Source organism: Neoarius graeffei, chromosome 23 (assembly GCF_027579695.1).
Source record: "Neoarius graeffei isolate fNeoGra1 chromosome 23, fNeoGra1.pri, whole genome shotgun sequence".
NCBI lineage: Eukaryota > Metazoa > Chordata > Actinopteri > Siluriformes > Ariidae > Neoarius > Neoarius graeffei.
The window spans coordinates 32,278,788-32,298,736 of NC_083591.1; the positions used below are offsets into that span (position 1 = coordinate 32,278,788).

Here is a 19,949-nt window from a genome sequence, read left to right on the forward strand (position 1 = left end):
TAAAGTGACACGATGGATGATAGTTCTGGTTATGTGAGTACATTACCAGTTGCAGAAAGGGCACGGTATGTGGAGAAACTGGCTGTGATTGATGGGTTTGACCCATATGATAAGACTCGGGGCAAGGGAGAATGGAAACATAAGTAGGACCGGACACCAATTCTGTCATCTGTTTGCTACCCAGACATTGTAAACTATTTGTTGTTTACACCCAGTGCCTACACTCAGTGTTTGAACTATGCCGATATTTTCGGGGGGGCCCTTTTTTTTCCCTTGGGGGTGTGTGCGCTTGCGCTTGTCTCAGAGCGCGGATCTCCAAACACATGAGAAGCCTATCTTGCGCACATATCACGCGGACTCCACACCTCCACACACGCATCGCGTCTGAAGTCATAACTCCTCAGGGGAAATCGTGTCCGCATTGGCATGTTCAAAAAACAACCTTGCGTCAACAATGATACCACACGCAAGGAAAAAAAAAAAACAGTCAGGCTACTCAACAACCAACCTGGCAGCAGCGAGCAAGCCCCAAACCATCCTAAATTATTATTATTATTATTAAATTGTAGAAGTCTGGGAGGCTTGCTCCTCATACAGTTATCAACTTGGGGCCACTTTAGCATGTTTTAAATCTGAATTTCTTGTGTGTTTGCTTACCTCAAAGTGTCCGCAGATCATGCACAGACTTATCCAGTATATCCACAGTTTTTTGCCAAGTCTCACACAGGTTTCTTTCAAGTCTACTGTTGGGCCAATAAATCATAAATAAAACAGCTCAGATTTGTTTAAGTCATTTGCTACTCCACTTTTATTCTCGTGGGTTCACATACCGCTACCGTTATTATCCCCTTATCACAAGTTTGTTGGTCTTCCAAGATGGCGCAGGGTTTGTTTACTTCCGGTTTCGGGTGATGTCAGTGAAAGGGGTCTATAAGAGGGGGGAAAAAAAAAGTCCACCAAATAAAGGTCAGGATGTCATTCCAATGGTGTAGCAGCCACAGTCCCACCAAAAGGCGCACGAGAACAAGTCCCACACCGCCATCATAGCCGCTGCGACGGCACCGGGCAACATCACTCGGAACACCAAGCCATGGATCCACAAAGCGAGCACAGATGCAACACCACGTAGAGCACTGGTATGTCCCAAACCGCCTGCAGAGCCCCCGCTACCCCACCGAGCAACATCGCTCGTAACATCATGCCAAGCACTAAAGCACCGCTGCACAGAGCGCTGGACAACCACGATGTTAAAACGAGCAACGAGCTCACTGCAGTCCATAGCTAGGAGCACAGGCATCACCCACGGCGAACCAAGGCCTGAAGGGAACGGACACCCACAACCGGCGGACAAAAACAAACGTCAAACTACACAAAAAAGAAAAACAAAAGAATACGCACGGCGTGCTCTCAACCGAAAATGGAAAAATGACCTTAGCATTACATCATTTGGAAATGGGTATATGAAACAGCCACTCTGCTGTCTTGTGAAGTGTCAAGCATTTGCTTGCAAGATGGTTGATGTGCTTTACAAACACAGATGCTCTACATGGCACAATTATTTAGCTTCTGCATCTGTTTATGTAATAAGCATGAGTCCATAACTGTTTAACTCAAACCTTTTGTAGTGTTTCTTTGTTTTTGTTTTCCCCTCCTCTCCTCAGTTGTTTGTGTCTGTGATTTGCAGGCAGCAGCAGCAGTATGCACAGGCTCTAGCTCAGCAAAAGGCTGTGCTCAGTTCAGCTGCTCCTCCAACACAGCAGCAACAGCAACTTAATCTGTTCCTGCAACAAGCCCTCAAGCTCAGGTGACCCACATGTACACACTTCTTAGTAGCAGTATTCAGTAATTAGAAGGAATGCTGATTGTCATCAGTGCTATAATTTAAACACAGTTTGTCATCCAAGGCTCCTCCATAGTATTTCCTTTTAATATTTCACACATTTTGTTTATGCAGATCTCCAGAACAGCAGCAGAGTCTTTTGCCGCCAGTGACGCGTTCCATGTCTGTTCCAGATTCGGGGTCCATTTGGGATATACAAAACCCCTCTACCCAAGCATCCTGTACGGCAAACATTCAGTCAGCAGCTCCAAGCAGTACGTCATCATTTAAAACTCTCCCTTAAAACCGCGCACACTAACATGAAATACTGATTGAATTGGTGTGTACCTCGGTCTTCTTTCAATAGCAATAGTCTATTTGTTAAAGGATCAGTTTTATACTTGTAAATGGTGATTGAAAGCAAGTCTTACTGACGTAGTTTGAGTCATTTGAATTTTTGAAACCTGAAAAAGGATACTTGTTACCAAGTCATAAAAACATTGAACATAAAATCCTTTCTTTAGTCGCATTTATTTATAATAAATGACATCATAAAGAATTTTACAGCTTCTAATAAGACTGCAGAATTTTAATTGAAAAAAATCTAAATTTTTAGCATTTAAAATAATGATGGTACACTGCAACTCCGCTATAACAAACTCCTTGGGGAAACTCCAAATAGTCCATTATACTGGAAAGTTCATGATACCGGACCCACTTGTCACACCAAACGCTCACTCTTGCGTAAAACAAGACCAACCGTGATTAATTTATATTTACGCTTAATTCACTTGCATATTTATAAAGTAAAGGAAATGCCACTCTTTTCTATGTATCATGTAAAGGAGGTGGATGGACGGATGTAATTGTACTGTGTACGTTTACAAATGGGCAGGCAAACTGATCCAAAACGTAATGCGAAAGCAGAGTGAGGAAACCGGCAAGGGTCCTGCGAAGCCGAGGCAAGAATGAACGACAGAATCCAAATAAACAAAACGGTCAAAACCAGAAGGGCAATACAGAGAGACATGAGGGGTGTTCACACGGCACATATTTGCATCGATGCTGCACCGATGTATTTTGTTGCGATATATCTTACACCGGTGTAAATTTTGTGGAGCGTTCACACGTCACAAACCTGCTTACTAGAGAGAAGCGTGTTAGCACCGGTGCAGCCCCACTTGCGGTCACACGGCAGTTTTTGCGACCGTGCTATACGATAGTAATAATGCGGAAATGAAATATGCGCATGCGTGAAAATCTACTTCCTTTTCCCGGTTGTCATGGCATCACTAAGTGCCGGGAAAACAACGTGGATGAAGACACCAGTGTTGCCAGGTACTGCTGACGTTTTCCAGCCCAAAATATGTTCAAATCCGCCAAAATGCACTTAAAACCGCCCAATCTGGCAACACTGGAAGACACGCAGTTCTCTTGTTGTTGATATTCGCCATTTTGGAAGCGCAAAATACCAGGATGCAAGTTATGCAATGCCCGTATGTAATCAACTCTCCTGACGCGTAGCAAGTCTACCCCTGTAGCGTTCAGACGTCCCATTTTATATCGGTGCTGCCCCATAAACTAGCATTTACTCTGGAGTAAATTTCTTAAACCATCTCCCGAGCAGGGTTAGATTTGCACCGGTTTAAGCAGCTTTCAGGGGCTACACCGGTATAACTTTGTACCGTGTGAACTATCTACCGGGGCAGCCCCGGTGCTACACCGCAGTAAAAGTTGCCGTGTGAACACCTCTGTGGTACAGCACATATATTTCGCAAAGTGTGTGTGTGTTCAGAGTCCTTATAAGTGACCTGTGCTCTTATCAGGAATATTTTCATGGCAATTAGTCCTCATGAGCTTGAGCGCGGCGTGCATGTGAGTAGCAGTGCGAAGCAAGTTGCTGTGCGCGCATGTGACACAATGTCAAAAAAAATAATGCAAATGTTGTAAATTTTCAGTTAGTAAAAGTATGATACTATTATCCCTTCAGTTTTACTTGCCTGAGAAATTTGCCATCCTGGATTGCTTTAATTTTAGGTGCATACTCCTTTATCACGAATTTCTTCTTCCAAGTCTCACACTCGGTTCACTGACCTGAGTTAAAGGATCACGAACGGAAGCAATGATTTCTTTATGGAAATGACTGAGGTTACCAGTATATCATTGCCAGTGTCCACTCACTAACTCTCTTAATGTTTTCTAAATCTTCACCATTCAGTTCATTCATGTGTTGCAATGACCTCGCCACTGATGTCCAGTGTCATTTCATCCTTTTATGGCTCGTTTGATCACCATTCTCAATAATTGTTCGTTTGCTACACCTAAGCAAGGCTTTTTAAGTCTTGGTTTTATGGCATTAACACATTATCTGATTGACTGCAGACTTGTTTGTCTCTGGGGGAAGAGGAGTGCATGGCTCAGTGATTTGAGGTGGGGGGGTTGAGAGGACTCTGACTCATTCACTACGTTTACATGCACATAGAGAGAATCGAATTTCTGCCGTTGCTCGACTGAAATCGAAGTTCAAAATGCCATGTATACACCTTAATTCGGCTGAAATTGAACCGAACTTGATTTCTCGGAATCGAGCTACACGACCTAGTTTATGCGATTTCTGCCGAGCTACTTTGTGCATGTATACCCTATCGAGCTAGTTGTCGAGCTACTTCCGGAAGTGACGAGTGACGAGACCACAAGCGGGAAACACAACAGCCTCGGTCGGCATGACAACAGTAGTAGCGAGCAGCAGAAGAGGTCAGGAGGAACAAACGAAGAAGAGAAAATGGCGATGTAGAGCTCTCTGAAGTGTGGGTGGAGCACAGAGGACGGCAGGACAAAGCTTCTGGTACTAATAGGCTTTTTATTGTCAGACTTTTCAGTTTAACAGCCTACTTTTATTCTTGAGAGAAAAACACACGTACGCGCGCGCACTGTGTTCTAGTCCCGGGATGAGCTCTCCCCTCTGCTCTCCCTCTGCCTCCTTAAATAGGGCGCGGTTACTGGGAAGACACACAAACACAGGTTAATTACCGTCAGGTGAAGTGATTCTGCCACTCACCTTCCCTGGCTCCGCCCTCCTGTCACAGACCGGCGCTTGACCACGCCCCCACTGCCACAGGCAAGCAGAAACGTGCACTTCTGGAGCAATGAGGAGACAGAGTTCATGCTCATTCAGCTTAAGGAGTTGAATATATTAAAATTCATGGACGGGAGAAAAACGCGCAATGGAGAACACGGAACTGATAACTTTGTTTACACTCTTGAATAGCTCTTCTTCATGACGACAAGTACCAACACGATGGGGCGTGTTGCGCCACCTGTGGCTCGGGTGCACAATGCACCTCACACAATAGCCCGATTTCATTGTGTGCATGTAGGATTGGATTTCTCTGGCACCCTGCTGGGACCTTCAGCTCGATTACCGACAGCAGCTTGATTTGGATGTGCATGTAAACGTAGTCACTGTCACTAAGGGCATGGGACATTATATGCGAAAGTTCATCATAAGAGTTTGTTATAGCAGGGTTGTAGTGTACTTGACAGCCTTAAAGGGTATATTCTGGACCAGTTTCGTGTTTTTTTTTTTTTTTTTTTATATGAAAGTATGTCCCTTTACACACAGATCCAGAAGGGTAATTTTGCACAAGGCCATCTGTCTACAGCAGAAAAAAATAAAATTACAAAACGCGTCTGTAAAAATCCCAAGGGAGTCTGGAGCCAGATTCGTGACGTTACCTGTGGAAGCGCCAGCAGGCTGCGCGAGCTTGCACAGTTTCAGTGCACAGCCTGTGTAGAGGAAGCGCTTCCATTTCTCTCTCATTGTCCGGTCTTTTGGAAAACGATGAGTACTAATCCCATCATGATTGGTGTTGCTTCACCCTCCTACGATACATCTGTTAACCATTTTAATAATTACGCGATAACGAAGAAATTTGCAGAAAACCACCAGGTCGTTTTCTCATAAACAAACCAGTGCTGACGTAGGATTCAGAGGGAGGCGTCCCGCACGCGATGTCACGGATATCAATGTTTGCCGGGAAATCCAAATGCCAAGTTTTTTCAGAGGCGGACCAATTCACCTCAAATGGCTCGATTTCAACTGAATTTTTCTGGTATTGCGCAAGTAAAAAAAAAAAAAATTGTGCAAAATGTGACAGATATTTGACCAAAGTTTAATATAAAATAGGAGAATTACATTGATCTTGCTCCTGAATTTACCTGTGATATGCAGTTTAAGGTGGTGATACACAGGGCAACTTTTTGGGCAATTTTGCCACCAACGGGCAACCAGGTAAGACAAGGTGACCAATTAGGGCAGCAGACAATTGATAACCAATCAGATAAGAGCAAATCTATTGTCGGAAAGACACAGACACTAGGGTGCATCAGTTGCCTTCACTTTCATAAAATCTGACGCATTTTTGTTTGGGTGTTCCTTTTCACCAATAAAGACATCCTGTAAAATTTTTTGACCATATTCAAAAGTCTAATGGTGGCACCATGAGGTTCATTTTTTGCCAAAAAACGCTTATTTCATGTTTTCGCGTAAGATTTGAATCACAATGTTGGACTCCATTTATTGATTTCTTGTGACCCAGAGATCATGTTAAGAACCTTTGCAAGGGACTGAGAAGCATTAATGTGATTCATAATACATTTGTATTGTTTAAAAGTAGTTGAACAATGATTCAATGAACAGCTAAAACTCAAACTGTGCTTGATAATATATTTAGAATATATACTAAAAATGTTTATCTAAGATATTTGGTATACTCTATAAGGTGCCATAATGTTTCATGAAAAGTGATCGAAATTTTGTCATAAAAGTCATAAAATAGCAGCTTTTTCCATAACTTTGAGCTCCTGGTGCCACCATTAAACTTTTGAATTTTGTCAAAATATTTCACCCAGTGTGTTTTCTTACCAAAAGGAACATAAAAACAAAAATGCATCACGATCGGAGGAACTTTTCATTTTTAGGGGGCAACTGATGCGCCCTAACAGACACTGCAAAGATGGACACTGAAACATTTGCAACTGTCACTTTTTTTGTCTTGGCTTCAGCCTTTATTTTGCTCAAGTATCACTTCTGGAGCAAAACTGAATAGATACTCTGGTCAAAAGAGAGTTTGCTATTTTAACAAGTCAAAATAACCTAATTCTGTTTATTAACACTTTAAATATCCTTTAAAACTGCTACTAACCTCAATCACATATGCTATAACTAATAACTGACTTGTACATCACAAAAACATAATCGTTGAATTCTCATCCCAACAAAAAAGAAAAAGGGACATGGATGGCTGCTGAGGAGGAAAATGGGGTGACTGAGCTCCTGAAAGGCTTTCTTTTTTAGATCCCGAAGTTTGCACTGTTTCGCTCTTGGGTTCCACAAATAGTCATGCGCTGTCTGTGAATTAGATCAGACAATAAGTTAATCTGTTACAACTCGCAAAAAAAAAAATCATCATTAGCTGCACATTACTTTTAACTTGAGGCAAGAGAGCTAATGTTACTATCGATAACTTTTAGCTAACTGTTAGCAGAAACCACCGCTAAATCTCATTCAGTCTCTATGGAGTGGTGGTTAGCTAACGACAGTTTTACGCTTAGGTTAAAAAGAAAGTGTCTAATTACAATCTGAGCACACAAAAATAGATGCATGTTGGTTTTCTAAGCATTTGATGAGGTAAATTCACCACTTTGAGTTTACACACAACTTGTCGGCAAGGGGGAAAAAAAGTTCTCTCTTTGTCTTCGCTCCACTGCTGGAGACGCTGCTATCCTTTGTTGAAAATTTCAGAAGCTCTCAGGTGGTCATGTGATTCGCTGCTAGCACTCTAATTGGATGATCTTAAAAAGTTGCCCAAAATGAACAGAATTGTTCAGATGGAAATTATGTTGCTCAATCTCAGTGGGAAAGTATCAGCACAGTTGCCTGGCAACACTGCCCAAAAAGCTGCCCCGTGTATCGACACCTTTACAATTTAAATGTCTGTGAAGTTTATTAGAGAATGTGAGTGTGAATGGTTGTCTGTGTGTCAGCCCTGTGATGACCTGGCGACTTGTCCAGGGTGTACCCCGCCTTTCGCCCGTAGTCAGCTGGGATAGGCTCCAGCTTGCCTGCGACCCTGTAGAACAGGATAAAGCGGCTAGAGATGTATAAAAAACACACATACAGGTAGTCGTCGACTTAGACTACGTTCAGACTGCACCCTGAAACGACCCATATCCGATTTTTTTTGCCCATATGCGACCTGTATCTGATTTGTTATTGACAATCTGAACGACACAGATCCGATTTTTTTTCACACGCGACCCAGGCCGCTTGGATATGTGGTCCTAAATCCGATGCATATCTGATATTTTCACATGCGACTGCAGTCTGACCGGACAGGTCGCATTCATGCGACCTACACGTCATCAACAAGAGACAAACGTCACTATTCTGCGTTGGCTAATCCCACCTCTTTGGTGGAAAACAACAACATTTGTACAGTTTTCAGAATTTAAATAGACTTTTATAGAATTGATCAAGCTAATGGTGGATTTGGTAGGGACCTGGATGTTTATCTGTTAGCCTGATTAAATAAAACAGTTTCTATAACGGATTTATAACTTAAACCATCCTGTACCACATCGCCAGGTCTCGCCTCATCTCCATAGCAAACTGCACTGGTGTTTCTGCACCTTGAGCCAGCGCTGAGAGAAGCTGCAGAATTCAGCTGGCTATAAACAATCTCAATAAATATTTATAAAAATGTAGAAAAAGTTTATTAATATGACGAAATAAATATGTGCAAATTATTAAGCCTGAATTAAGAGTTTGGTAATACAGCGGCCGTATCCCAAATGACTGCCTACTGAAGCTCGAGTGCACTATATAGAGTTTAAAAATCCATTACTTCCTAGTAACATGTAGTGCACTTATATAGAAATTAGAGACATATTTAGGAGTCAACCCTCGTTACCAGGCTACACGTTTTCATTTCAGTTCAGAAACAAAAACACACACGAGACCTCACACTTTAACACTAACCAGATAATTAAACAAACAAAAAAAAAAATCATTAAACTTGAAGAGTGCACTTTTTTTTTTTTGTTTACATATTAGGTAGATGTGCTTATTACGTGTCAATTTGCGCATGCGGGACACTTTTGGGTCGTTTTCCGTTCATATTGGAGATCGCATACAAGTCTCATGTAATTGGTAATGTGAGCAGCCTAACAAAAAAATCCGATTTCACAACAAATCGGATATGGGTCGTTTCAGGTTGCAGTCTGAACGTAGTGTTAGGACTGCGTTTGGTTACGACTGACCGGTCGTAAACCGATCTGGTCGTCAGTCGGCCTATGTTAAATGAACGCAAGTATATTGTGATGTGTAATGATATTGTAATCATCTTAAAGTCTATTATTTTATCAACATTTTCTTATTTCATTACCATGGCTCATTATTTGGTTTAAGTCAAACACTGCATACTACACTGCGTACAGTACAATTCGTTTAATACGTGCAAAACAAAAAATATGAAATACAGGTGTGAAAAATAGAAAACATTTTAGTTTGAAACATACCAAAATACAAATGTAAAACATAGCAAAATACAAAATTTAGTGACCGCTGGCATCACTGGTGCTTGGCTGTGGGTCGCCTACATCATCATCAGCTGTTGCAGCGCTCGGGCTGGCGGGAGCATTTGCTCGTTTCATAAACCAGGAGCTGGGGCGGAAACTGTATGACGGAATGCGTGAGGGAGCGCGAGAGAGACTGCGCATGTGCCTGGAGCTGGGGCGGAAACTGTTGTATGCGGCGAGAGGTGCTGCCGGGAGCTGGGGCGGAAACTGTCATGCGCTCAGCTGGGAAACACCTTGCCAGTCATAACCAGACAGTCGTAAAGTCGATCGGTCGTAAGTCGACGACTACCTGTATATGGAATGTTTAATTCACATTTAATTTAAAGGCTGCTTCTGCCTATGGAATTTCTTATATGACTTAACTAATTGTAGTCTTAAAATATTCTGTTCTGTGTTGAGTAAACGCAAGATGGTGTGAAACGATGGTTTTATAAAGTCATTTTTTAATATTGTCATGCCAGCTCTGAAGGTGTTGGCTGTTTTACTACATTGGCGTCGTTTTCCTAATTGTACTACTTATTTTAGCTCATTCCAATTGAATGGATTTTGTAACGAAGGTACTGGAGTTTGACCTGCTGTGTATTGATAATGCTGTCATTGCCTCGGACATTATGGGTTTGTCTGGCATTATTTTACCTGCTTGTTCTGGAGGTGAGTGTAGGAGAGGCAGCAGGCTGTAATCTCAGTAATCCATTTAATTTTCTGAGATTTCACAACCTTGTCTTCATCATGGTTTTGTTTTCCTGTGCTCTCACGACGGTTTGAGAACTGGATTCCACTTTGTAAAGGTCATGTGGTTGATGTGGGTTGCCTTTTGCAAATAATGTTTTGATTAGAGGGGTGTAGTTCATGCAGTGCTTTCAGTCCACGCACAATTTTTTTTTCATGCAGTTCTTTCCCTAGAGCTATTCATGGGGGTGTTTGTGTTGTTCATTACTTGTAACGGTCTCAATCATGAAAACTAACCATAGAATATGCGATGACAGGAAACCCAACAAGTTCAAGTTACTGCAATCTCTGTTGCACAGGAAACCAAATTATCGATCTGTAGATGCATGTATTAAAGCTGCCTCATGCAGTATTGGTTAAAATTTGAATGAGGTTTACTGAGATCAGGTTAGGTAAGTGAAGCCTTTGCTTGTGAAATGATTCATTTTGAACATCGTGGCATTGCTGGGAGTTGAATGAGACAGCACAGCCATTTTAGCATGCGTTACTGAAAAACTCCTGGCTATTTTGATTTTGCATGACGCTGGCAAAGCTCTGTCCTTAAATTTACATAGATGGTTAAGAAAGAGCAGTATTTCCCCTAATTTATTTATTTATTTATTTATTTATTTTGGGGCTGGGGGTGTTGCTGGATTTTGTTTTTGGACCTTAGTGGGTGTGTTTGCATGGATGCAAACGGCGCGCCTTTTGGCGGATGCCGCCTTTTTCACGGCTGTCTGTGGGACTTGTGTGAATCGTGCAGATCTGATGAGCTTTTTTTTGGGGGGGGGCGTTGGAGTGTCTGATTTATAATTTCATCAAAGTAAATTCTGTATTAAAATTACTAAATAAGCAAATGCCGTTACAGTCCATGAAACATAGGAAGTATAAGTATGAGAAGAAAACAGTAAATCAGAAAGCTGCGCACGTAAAGCCAATTGGCTGCGCGCCATTATCTGCTGCTGGCTGCACTTCACTGCACGCGCAAGGATTTCCATCAGTCCAACGTAAGTTACGTAATTGGCTTTACGTGCGCAGCTTTCTGATTTACTGTTTTCTTCTCATACTTGTCACACATGCAAACTCCTCACCTTTCGGCGAAATTCGCCGTTTTGGTCCCAAAATAGGTCACTTGTGTGAATCGTGTAGATCCGAAGAGTTTTTTTTGGGGGGGGGGTAGGCAGGCTACAACGCTATTGTTGCCAAACATTTCACTTACAAGGTTACAGCCAATCAAGATAAACAGTTACTAACACGCTTCTTTTCCATTGGAATTCTGATCAGCTGGTGCACAACCCACTGCTGGTTGTCAGTCCTCGCTTACGAATATTCCACAGATTCAGACCGCAAAGTCACCTTTTTATAGAGAGATCTGGCAACCTCATCTCGCGACTGAATCTGAATACCAATGGAACAGTTTCCAGCGCGCTCGGGGGTGAATAACCATGGGCGGATCTACCGGGGTGGCATATGCCACTCTAAAAGAAAGCCTTGCCACCCCTGCTGCTACCCCAGTTGGCACCGACGAATTCGAAGAAAAATTACGGCCAATTTGACATTTACGTGCGCGAATTTCCAATGTCCGACTGTGGCGAATGCAGCACGAGATAACGCCAGAGATTGGTTGTTTTGGAAAATTGAGAGGCGCGAAGCGAGGGAGCCAGGAGTCGCGAGGAAAGGAGACACGGGAGGAAAGGGGTAAAAGCTGATTAACTATCTATCAAAAAATGAAATTATAATGAATGAACAGTGCTAGTATAGTTGCGATGCTGATTTTGAGAGGATAAAAATCAGGTTGGAGAACGTTATTTAGCTAACTATACATGTAAGGCAAAAAGAGTGTATTTCCGGTAACCCGACCGATCGAGAATTTCCGCGTCGAAATTGCCGACCGTAAAGTTTTTATTACAAATTTCCCTCGATATTTTAGTGTAAGTGGCGTTAGTTTGTCATAATTTTTTGTTTCAACGCATTCAAGTTGTGAAAGAAACAATAAAAAGTAAAATGTTTTGCCACTTCTATCAGCCCTCCTGGCTGTAATGCAAATTGCTTCCTCTTCAGTATACAAGTGCACTTCCCTGGCAGGGAAAAACACTACATTTTGCCGCCTATGTAGTCCCCTATTTATACAAATAGGAGTCATTCAGGATTCAGTCATGTTTTTGCTCCGTGTTTTTGCTCGACCCAAGTTCTACAGTAGGCTAGGCGAGGCTGTCTGCTTTTAATGGAAGTAGCCTAGCCTAGGACGTTAAACCATATTTTCACGTTATTTCTTGATAAGGTGTTTTCACATTATCACATGAAAATATCATGAAATTACGTGATATGTTATTACATGATAAATATATTGTAAAAACGTGATAACTCTGTTAACAATATCTTTTCACGTAATTGAGTCTAAGCCAATTTTTTTTTTTTGAGTGTGACAGCAATACGCTTCCGCAGATCATAACTCGAACTCTTGCGATATTTTTTTTATTCGTTTAAAGATTTTAAAACACTTATTTTATTATGATGTGTGGTATAAAGGATTCTGTGCCAAAATACTATTTTGTAAGATGTTTACTTGTGTTAATTTTTTCGAACAAAATAAAACAAATTAAGAAAAAAAAATTCCTACCTACCGACCTTATTTTAGTATTTCATGTTACCTGAAACACACCTTTTTTTTTTTTTTTTTTTTTTTTTTTTTTTTTTGGCCTAATGTTAGCTAGGTCTGACATTAGTTTTGTGTAAAGTCGGCCACAAAAGTTAATATTGATTCACCGTCTGTCAAGGAAAACATTGCTATTGGCTGAAGCTTATGATTCAAATATTGAGGATCTTAAACATGAGTTACATCAGACGAGGAGAGTACTAGACAGAAAAAAGGGGGAACAGGAGAGTCCTACCACTCTCATGGAGTTCACTGTTTTTGGACCCATACCAAGATGATGATGTTGTTGTTTTTTTTGAGTTGTTCAGGTTGTGTAAAATAGCGGTTGTCTTGCCTGTGAGCAGTGCATCCTGTGAACGAAGTTTTTCATCTCTCAGGCTCATAAAGACTTATTTGCGGTCGACTATGACAGAAAAGAGACTATCAAGTTTGGCTGTACTCAGCATTGAATCAAAGCGCACAAAAGCATTAGATCTTGATAAATTTGTGAAGCGTTTTGCTGAGCAACATGGAAATCACCACATTCAGCTGTTGTAGGCATGACAAGTTCATGTTATGCTCACTGGTGAGCCTTTACAAAGCGTGAGGGGAAAAAAAACTATAAAATGTGACACTGGTGTAAATGGTTTAAATCATGCTGAACTTGAAGCAGTGTTGTTATTGTTGTTTTTTAGTGTCTGTTCTTTTGCATATACAGTATAAAACTGTCCAGAAACGGTATAGACCTCATCTGAGAATGTGTGTTCTTTGTGAACAATAAAGGCATGAGATTAAGTTTATCTGTATGAGTTTGTAAATGGCAGTCTGTGCCCTTTTGTAGTGTGTACATACTATTTGTCGTCAAACTGTGATTAAATTCAGTATATATACATGTCTGTAATACGTTGCCACCCCTCAAAAATTCCTGCCCCCCTCTTGCCACCCCATAAATATTTTTCTAGATCCGCCCCTGATTTCACATAGGTGATGTCTTTAAGAAAATTGACAGACAGGGATTGGCCAGGTGTGTCCTCTGGGGTAGGTCTGTTAGATAGCACAGGCAGTAATATATACCTTTTTGTAAATAGCCCACTGTGTTGTACACAGGGGTGAAAATTAACTTCACAAAATATCAAACTTTACCGGCCACTGACAAATAAATGGTACAATTTACCGGCCACTCAACAGTAACTTATTAAGACATGTTTATGGAAAGTTATTTTGTACTGTATTAAATTCAAGATGTCACTGGTTGCAATTTTTTTTGTAACGTAGACTACGAAATGTACTTTTGCGCGCGTGCCGTGTCCCCGTGCATCCTTCTCACCTTTTTCACCCCTGACCAGTTTGCATGCCTGCTTGTACTTCCTATGTTTCATGGACTGTAACAGCATTTGCTTATTTAGTAATTCTAATACAGAATTTACTTTGATGAAATTATAATCAGACACTCCAACCCCCCCCCCCCCCCCCCCCCCCCAAAAAAAAAAAAAGCTCATCGGATCTGCACGATTCACACAAGTCCCCCAGACAGCCGTGAAAAAGGCAGCATCCGCCAAAAGGCGTGCTGTTTGCATCCATGTGTTTGGGGGGTGAGAATATAATGGTAGGGGAAACACTGAAGACATGCCAGGGCTTCAGGTTTGGAGGCTTATATATTGTAGTGGATATTTGTGGATGAATGTATGCATGCAAGATGTCTCAAAAGTATATTCATTCTCCCCTAGCATGGGAAGGCACAAGTGTGTGGGACTTGCCAATAGACACCATACCTCAACCAACTATTGAACAGATGCAACTGGAGAAGGCTAAAGCTGCAAAGGTATGCCAAACAATCCTGGTTTTCTGCATATAACAAACGATTTATTTGCTGAAGAAAATACAGAACAGTAATCATAAAACAATAAGTAATTAGTATTCAGTGTTACAGCTAGCTTTCCAAGAGCGCAGGGTGCCAGTGGTTATCATGGGTGGTTTTTCGTGTATCTACGGCAGTTTTGCACACATCACTATAGACAAAGAATCTATCATGAAAAATTAGCCATACTGGGCAACTATGCAAGGTAGATTAGTTTTGTAAAATAAACTAAGCAAATATGAAACTTGAGTTAAAGGGGTACCAAATATAATATATACAGTTGCTGATGTGACAAAGTAACGTATTCTTAAGTATTCTATCAAATTTATATACTAGAAAACAACGAAATATCTTGGTAATTGTAAATATAATAGTCGGTACGCTAAACGGCACAAGAGTCGCCATTTTTAAAAGACCGTGACGTCAGCCCTACCCACTGCACTAGGAGAGAAGCGTGTAATCATGGCGTCGGGCGCATCAAGTGAAAGCGACAGCTCTGTCGAATCGTACGAAGAGATCCCGCAAGAGACACTGCAAGCAGGCTATGGCTTAGAAGGGTACCAGTTTGAACCTAGGAGAGGTACTCTCGACTCCGGTGATGACGAAAGAAGAGAAGAAAGCTCGAACTCGCTTGGTGTTTTTCAGCGGAAACGAGTGAAAAGACACGTCTGGAGGATCGTTATGCTTTCCATCGGTCCTGTTATTACACCCGAAAGCAACACACGGTGGCATTGTGTAGCCGATCACTTACAATTCATCCTACTTTCCGATTCACACGTGCTATTCCCAACCTCAATGAGCCAACACAACTGGGCACATACATACGTCATGAGTGTTACGCAGAGAAAATGAACGTGCATTCTGATTGGATAAAATTAATATCATGGCGGGCTGTTCAAACTGCGGAAATAGTTTGCTCGAGCTACTTTCAAAACACTATAACTTTCCAACCTTAGAACAAAAAACTTTTGTAAGTCTTGAATAAGGTTCGTTAATGTGTGTTTTATTGTTATATTTACTCTATATATTGCCCTCTGTTCCCCTTTAACCAGTTTAATACAATGCTTCATAATAGTATTATTAATACTATACAGAGCTACACACACATTAAGTGACATTATCAGAGTTGACTAATTTGAACAAAGGCACTTTAACCCTCTGTGGTCGAGAGCTTTGCCAGTGAAACTCAGCAGGTTTAGAATAAATAGGTCATACATTTAGATAAATATCTCCATGAGTTTATCATACAAGCATGATAAACATATTGACAAACTTGGCACTTTCCTGTGTGCCCACTACCAGATATTATATATATATATATATATATATATATATATATATATATATATATATTATTTTTTTTTTTTTTTTTTAATTACCTAAATTAGATGAAACACAAAACTTGTCACCTTCCTCAGTCACACCGGAGTTGGAGCGCTGAGCGTGCATTCCTAAAAGACTTCACATGGTAACGGCATGATGATCTCTTTCGGTTTCGATTGGTTTCTCTTTCGTGGTGGGAACGCCTACCATAAACGGGATAAAATCTGTCCGACAGAGTTTAGGCTTTTTGGATGTAAATCTTGTTGCGGGATGGCGCGCAGATTTTGTGCGTCTCAGATGATTCAGGACAGTGATTCAATTCATGATTCATTTCATGATTCTGAGCAACGATTCAATTCAACCTTGAGAACAGCGACACTGAGTGGTGCTTTTATTTTGTTTTGTCAGCACATCTTAGAAATTTGTGAAGAAAAACTTAAACCGTTGTGAATATTTTACATAAAATGTGTTGGCAAATAACCCCACGTTATGTTTTTAAAAAATAGCGGAGAGCTCCCCTAATAAGACAGAGTATGACACTGACCCATGCTAATAGTGTGCTGTGACTGGTCAACATTACTTCCACTGGAAGTCCGCATCATTCGTTGGTACTCGTGAGGGCACACTTTGTTTCCATGGCGGAAGGCATGTCTAGGGCGCATTTAAATGTGGGTATTTGAGGTCAGGGCGCAAGTTCTAGAGGGCCCTACTAAAATAAACTGATGAACACTGTATTTGTTCAATTTAATGAACAGCTTTGTTGCAGCTAATTTAGGAAATGTTACCATGTTTTGGCCTCAGTCATATAGAATATGGATTGTAGCCTGAATTTTGCCTCTCGAACACCAGAACTCATGTGCTTCTGTTTTTGGTGCTTGTGTAATTGCCATCTGGTCGTCTTAAGCTGGAGATGGAACTCCGAGTCAAACGAGAAGAGGAGGAGAGGAAGCGTCTGGAGGAGGTGCTGCGGGCACAACAGGAAGAAGAGCGCAAACGTTTGGAGGAAGAGGAATTGGCTCGACGGAAGCAGGTCAGGGAAATGAGGACTTTACACAAAGGGACAGTAAGTTTTGTGCTTGGGCCTGTGGGATTATCCACATCAAAACCAGACCTGTATGTTGCATTTAATATTGGTTACATCATAAACAGTATTTGGGCTTTACTTTGTCACACCTCTTTTGATAATTTGTAAAGGTCAAAGCATACATCATGTGGGTTGTTTTTTTTTTGTGTGTGTGACCTGTGTTTGTATCCAGCACCATTCTCCAACCCATAACCACTGGCAAAAATGAAAATGTACAGAAATCATGTACTTTTTTTTTTATTTTAAACTTGTACAAGAAACGGTTGCAGCAGGCTAGATGAGGGAGGTGTCTGTGTGAGAGAGATCTGAAACCAGTTTGTGATCACTGTTATTCTTACTCAGTTGAAGTGTTTCCATGTTTCAATAAAGTAGATGATTTCAGTCTAACTGAAGGCTCCCAGTCATGGCTCGAACATTTTGTTTTGGGCAACTCTAAGGCCCCAAATTCATCTTGGGCTCCTTATAGAGTGGGTCGAGTAAGTAAGAGTTCAATTAATGTTTTTCATTTGTGTGATTCGATATCGATTGTTAAAAATTATGGCTTGATCTTTTAGGCTAACAGGGCTCGACATTAAGGACTGCCCGATTGCCCGGGGCAAGTGAAACATGCATTCGGACAAATGGGATATGTCCCTGACATGCCTGACCGGGCAGGCTGGAATGAGCATATATTACCAACTAGCACTACAAAAATGAGGCTTTTTGATCTTTTATTTCAGTTCCTAAAACCATCCCTCACTACGTATCCACTATTATGTCTTGGCTGTTTTCTTAGTCTTGGTTTGATTTACTGCTTTGCAAGTTATTTTATATCCCCCCGCTGTTGTAGTATGGGACACATACTGTTTATAGACCCCTTGTGCATGACGTTACGCATCACGTGATAATTACAACTGGGGTCAGACAGACACCGTCTTTCATGCAAGCAAGGCTTAATCTGTCTTTTAATATGGTTAATTTTTTCTCTTTTTGCTTATTCAAACAGAGAAATGGATAAAAGGCATTACCGTCTCTGCTATCAAGAAAAATGTTAACAAATAGAAGCAAATGCTTCAAGAACAACAAGGAAATGAGTGGTTAAAGAATACAAAGAGAGGAGCTCAGCCTGAAAACTCCAGAGAAATTCACAGTTGTATTTAAAATATATTTTACAAAAACAAAGTCGGAAGTGAGGATGGACGAGTTTGCTTAAGAACCTCGTTTTATTTTTTTCTGCTCACGTTCGAGTCAGCTCCTTCATGAGAGTGTTTGATTTTCTTAAAGGTGAAGCCGCTTCCTTATTCGACACAGAAAACCCAGATTGGTTTCAAACAACTCGGGCATAAAAATCTCAACAAAGAGCGACATGCGCGATAAATCCTGAAAGAACAGATTAAGAGCAGAGAGAGCTGGAGCTTTGTTTCTGTTATCAGAGGAACACAGTCCTGTGAAAGATTTATCTTTTTTTTTTCCTTAATTTTGGATAAAATTGTCCTTTACACGTAAAAAGTAACCAATAAATAAACTTGATCAATAACCAAACTTCAACTCAATGTGTGATCTTCATTTTATGTTGCAATTCACAAGTATTCTATAGTTTTTCTAAAAAAAAAAAATAGTACTCGCAAAATAGGGGGCAAGTGGAAATTAACCCCCACTTGGCCCCCAGGGCAAGTGGGTTTAAAAATTAATGTCGAGCCCTGGCTAATATCCCTTTTTTTTTTTTTTTTTGTTGCAAGGGTTGAACAGTTTTCTAGCGTAACATCCACGATTATGAAACATAGCCAGAGAATTAAATCATCGACCTCTGACTAGTATTAAAGGTGGTTATTAAACGCCCCCCCCCCCCCCCCCCCCGAGATGTTGCTCAAAATATGGAAACCTGCTGTATAGAATGTCATCTCCTTCTGACTGAATCAATGTCAAATTGGAATTGAACTGCATCAGACTGAATTTAATCATTAGCTTGTGAATTCTAATCAAATCGGGGAATCTGGATCAATACCCAGCCCTCATCAGGACTGAGATTAGAAACCTTTTGTTCAGTTTTCAGTCAGGTGTGTGTGTGTATGTATGAGTTCATGAGTATCATTTATGGCATTAATGCCTATTCTGTCTTTGTGTTAGGAGGAGGCATTAAGGAGGCAGCGGGAGCAGGAGGAGTCACAGCGGCGTCAGAAGGAGGAAGAGGAACGGCTGGCTCGGGAGGAGGAGCTCCGTAAGCTAGAGGAGAAGAGGAGAGAAGAGGAAGAGAGGAAGCAAAGGGAAGAATTCCTCCGAAAACAGGTGACCTCTCTGATGTCATGTTAGGCAGACAGTAGACATTTAACTTTCAGTTCAAGGGATTTCAGGCTTCAACTAAAATATAGTGTCGCACTGCCCACGGCTCAGGAAGCATCCGGTATACACTACCGTTCAAAAGTTTGGGGTCACTTTTTGAAATGTCCTTATTTTTGAAAGAAAAGCACTGTTCTTTTCAATGAAGATCACTTTAAACTAATCAGAAATGCACTCTATACATTGCTAATGTGGTAAATGACTATTCTAGCTGCAAATGTGTGGTTTTTGGTGCAATATCTCCATAGGTGTATAGAGGCCCATTTCCAGCAACTCTCACTCCAGTGTTCTAATGGTACAATGTGTTTGCTCATTGCCTCAGAAGGCTAATGGATGATTAGAAAACCCTTGTACAATCATGTTAGCACAGCTGAAAACAGTTTAGCTCTTTAGAGAAGCTATAAAACTGACCTTCCTTTGAGCAGATTGAGTTTCTGGAGCATCACATTTGTGGGGTCGATTAAATGCTCAAAATGGCCAGAAAAATGTCTTGACTATATTTTCTATTCATGTTACAACTTATGGTGGTAAATAAAAGTGTGACTTTTCATGGAAAACACAAAATTGT

General features: G+C 41.0%; 1 protein-coding gene across 6 annotated transcripts in view; it reads left to right on the forward strand.

Annotated features, from left to right (window-relative positions):
- Positions 1 to 19,949, forward strand: part of gigyf2 (GRB10 interacting GYF protein 2) — a 92,267-nt gene that overhangs the window by 47,212 nt on the left and 25,106 nt on the right. For 5 of the 6 annotated variants that reach the window (XM_060906090.1, XM_060906092.1, XM_060906094.1 and 2 more), the window contains 5 exons: positions 1,685 to 1,804; positions 1,955 to 2,094; positions 14,528 to 14,622; positions 16,886 to 17,044; positions 19,172 to 19,330. In XM_060906090.1, the coding sequence (XP_060762073.1) occupies positions 1,685 to 1,804; positions 1,955 to 2,094; positions 14,528 to 14,622; positions 16,886 to 17,044; positions 19,172 to 19,330 (673 nt within the window). The remainder of the gene's footprint in view (positions 1 to 1,684; positions 1,805 to 1,954; positions 2,095 to 14,527; positions 14,623 to 16,885; positions 17,045 to 19,171; positions 19,331 to 19,949) is intronic. The other variant, XM_060906093.1, reaches the window with a different exon arrangement.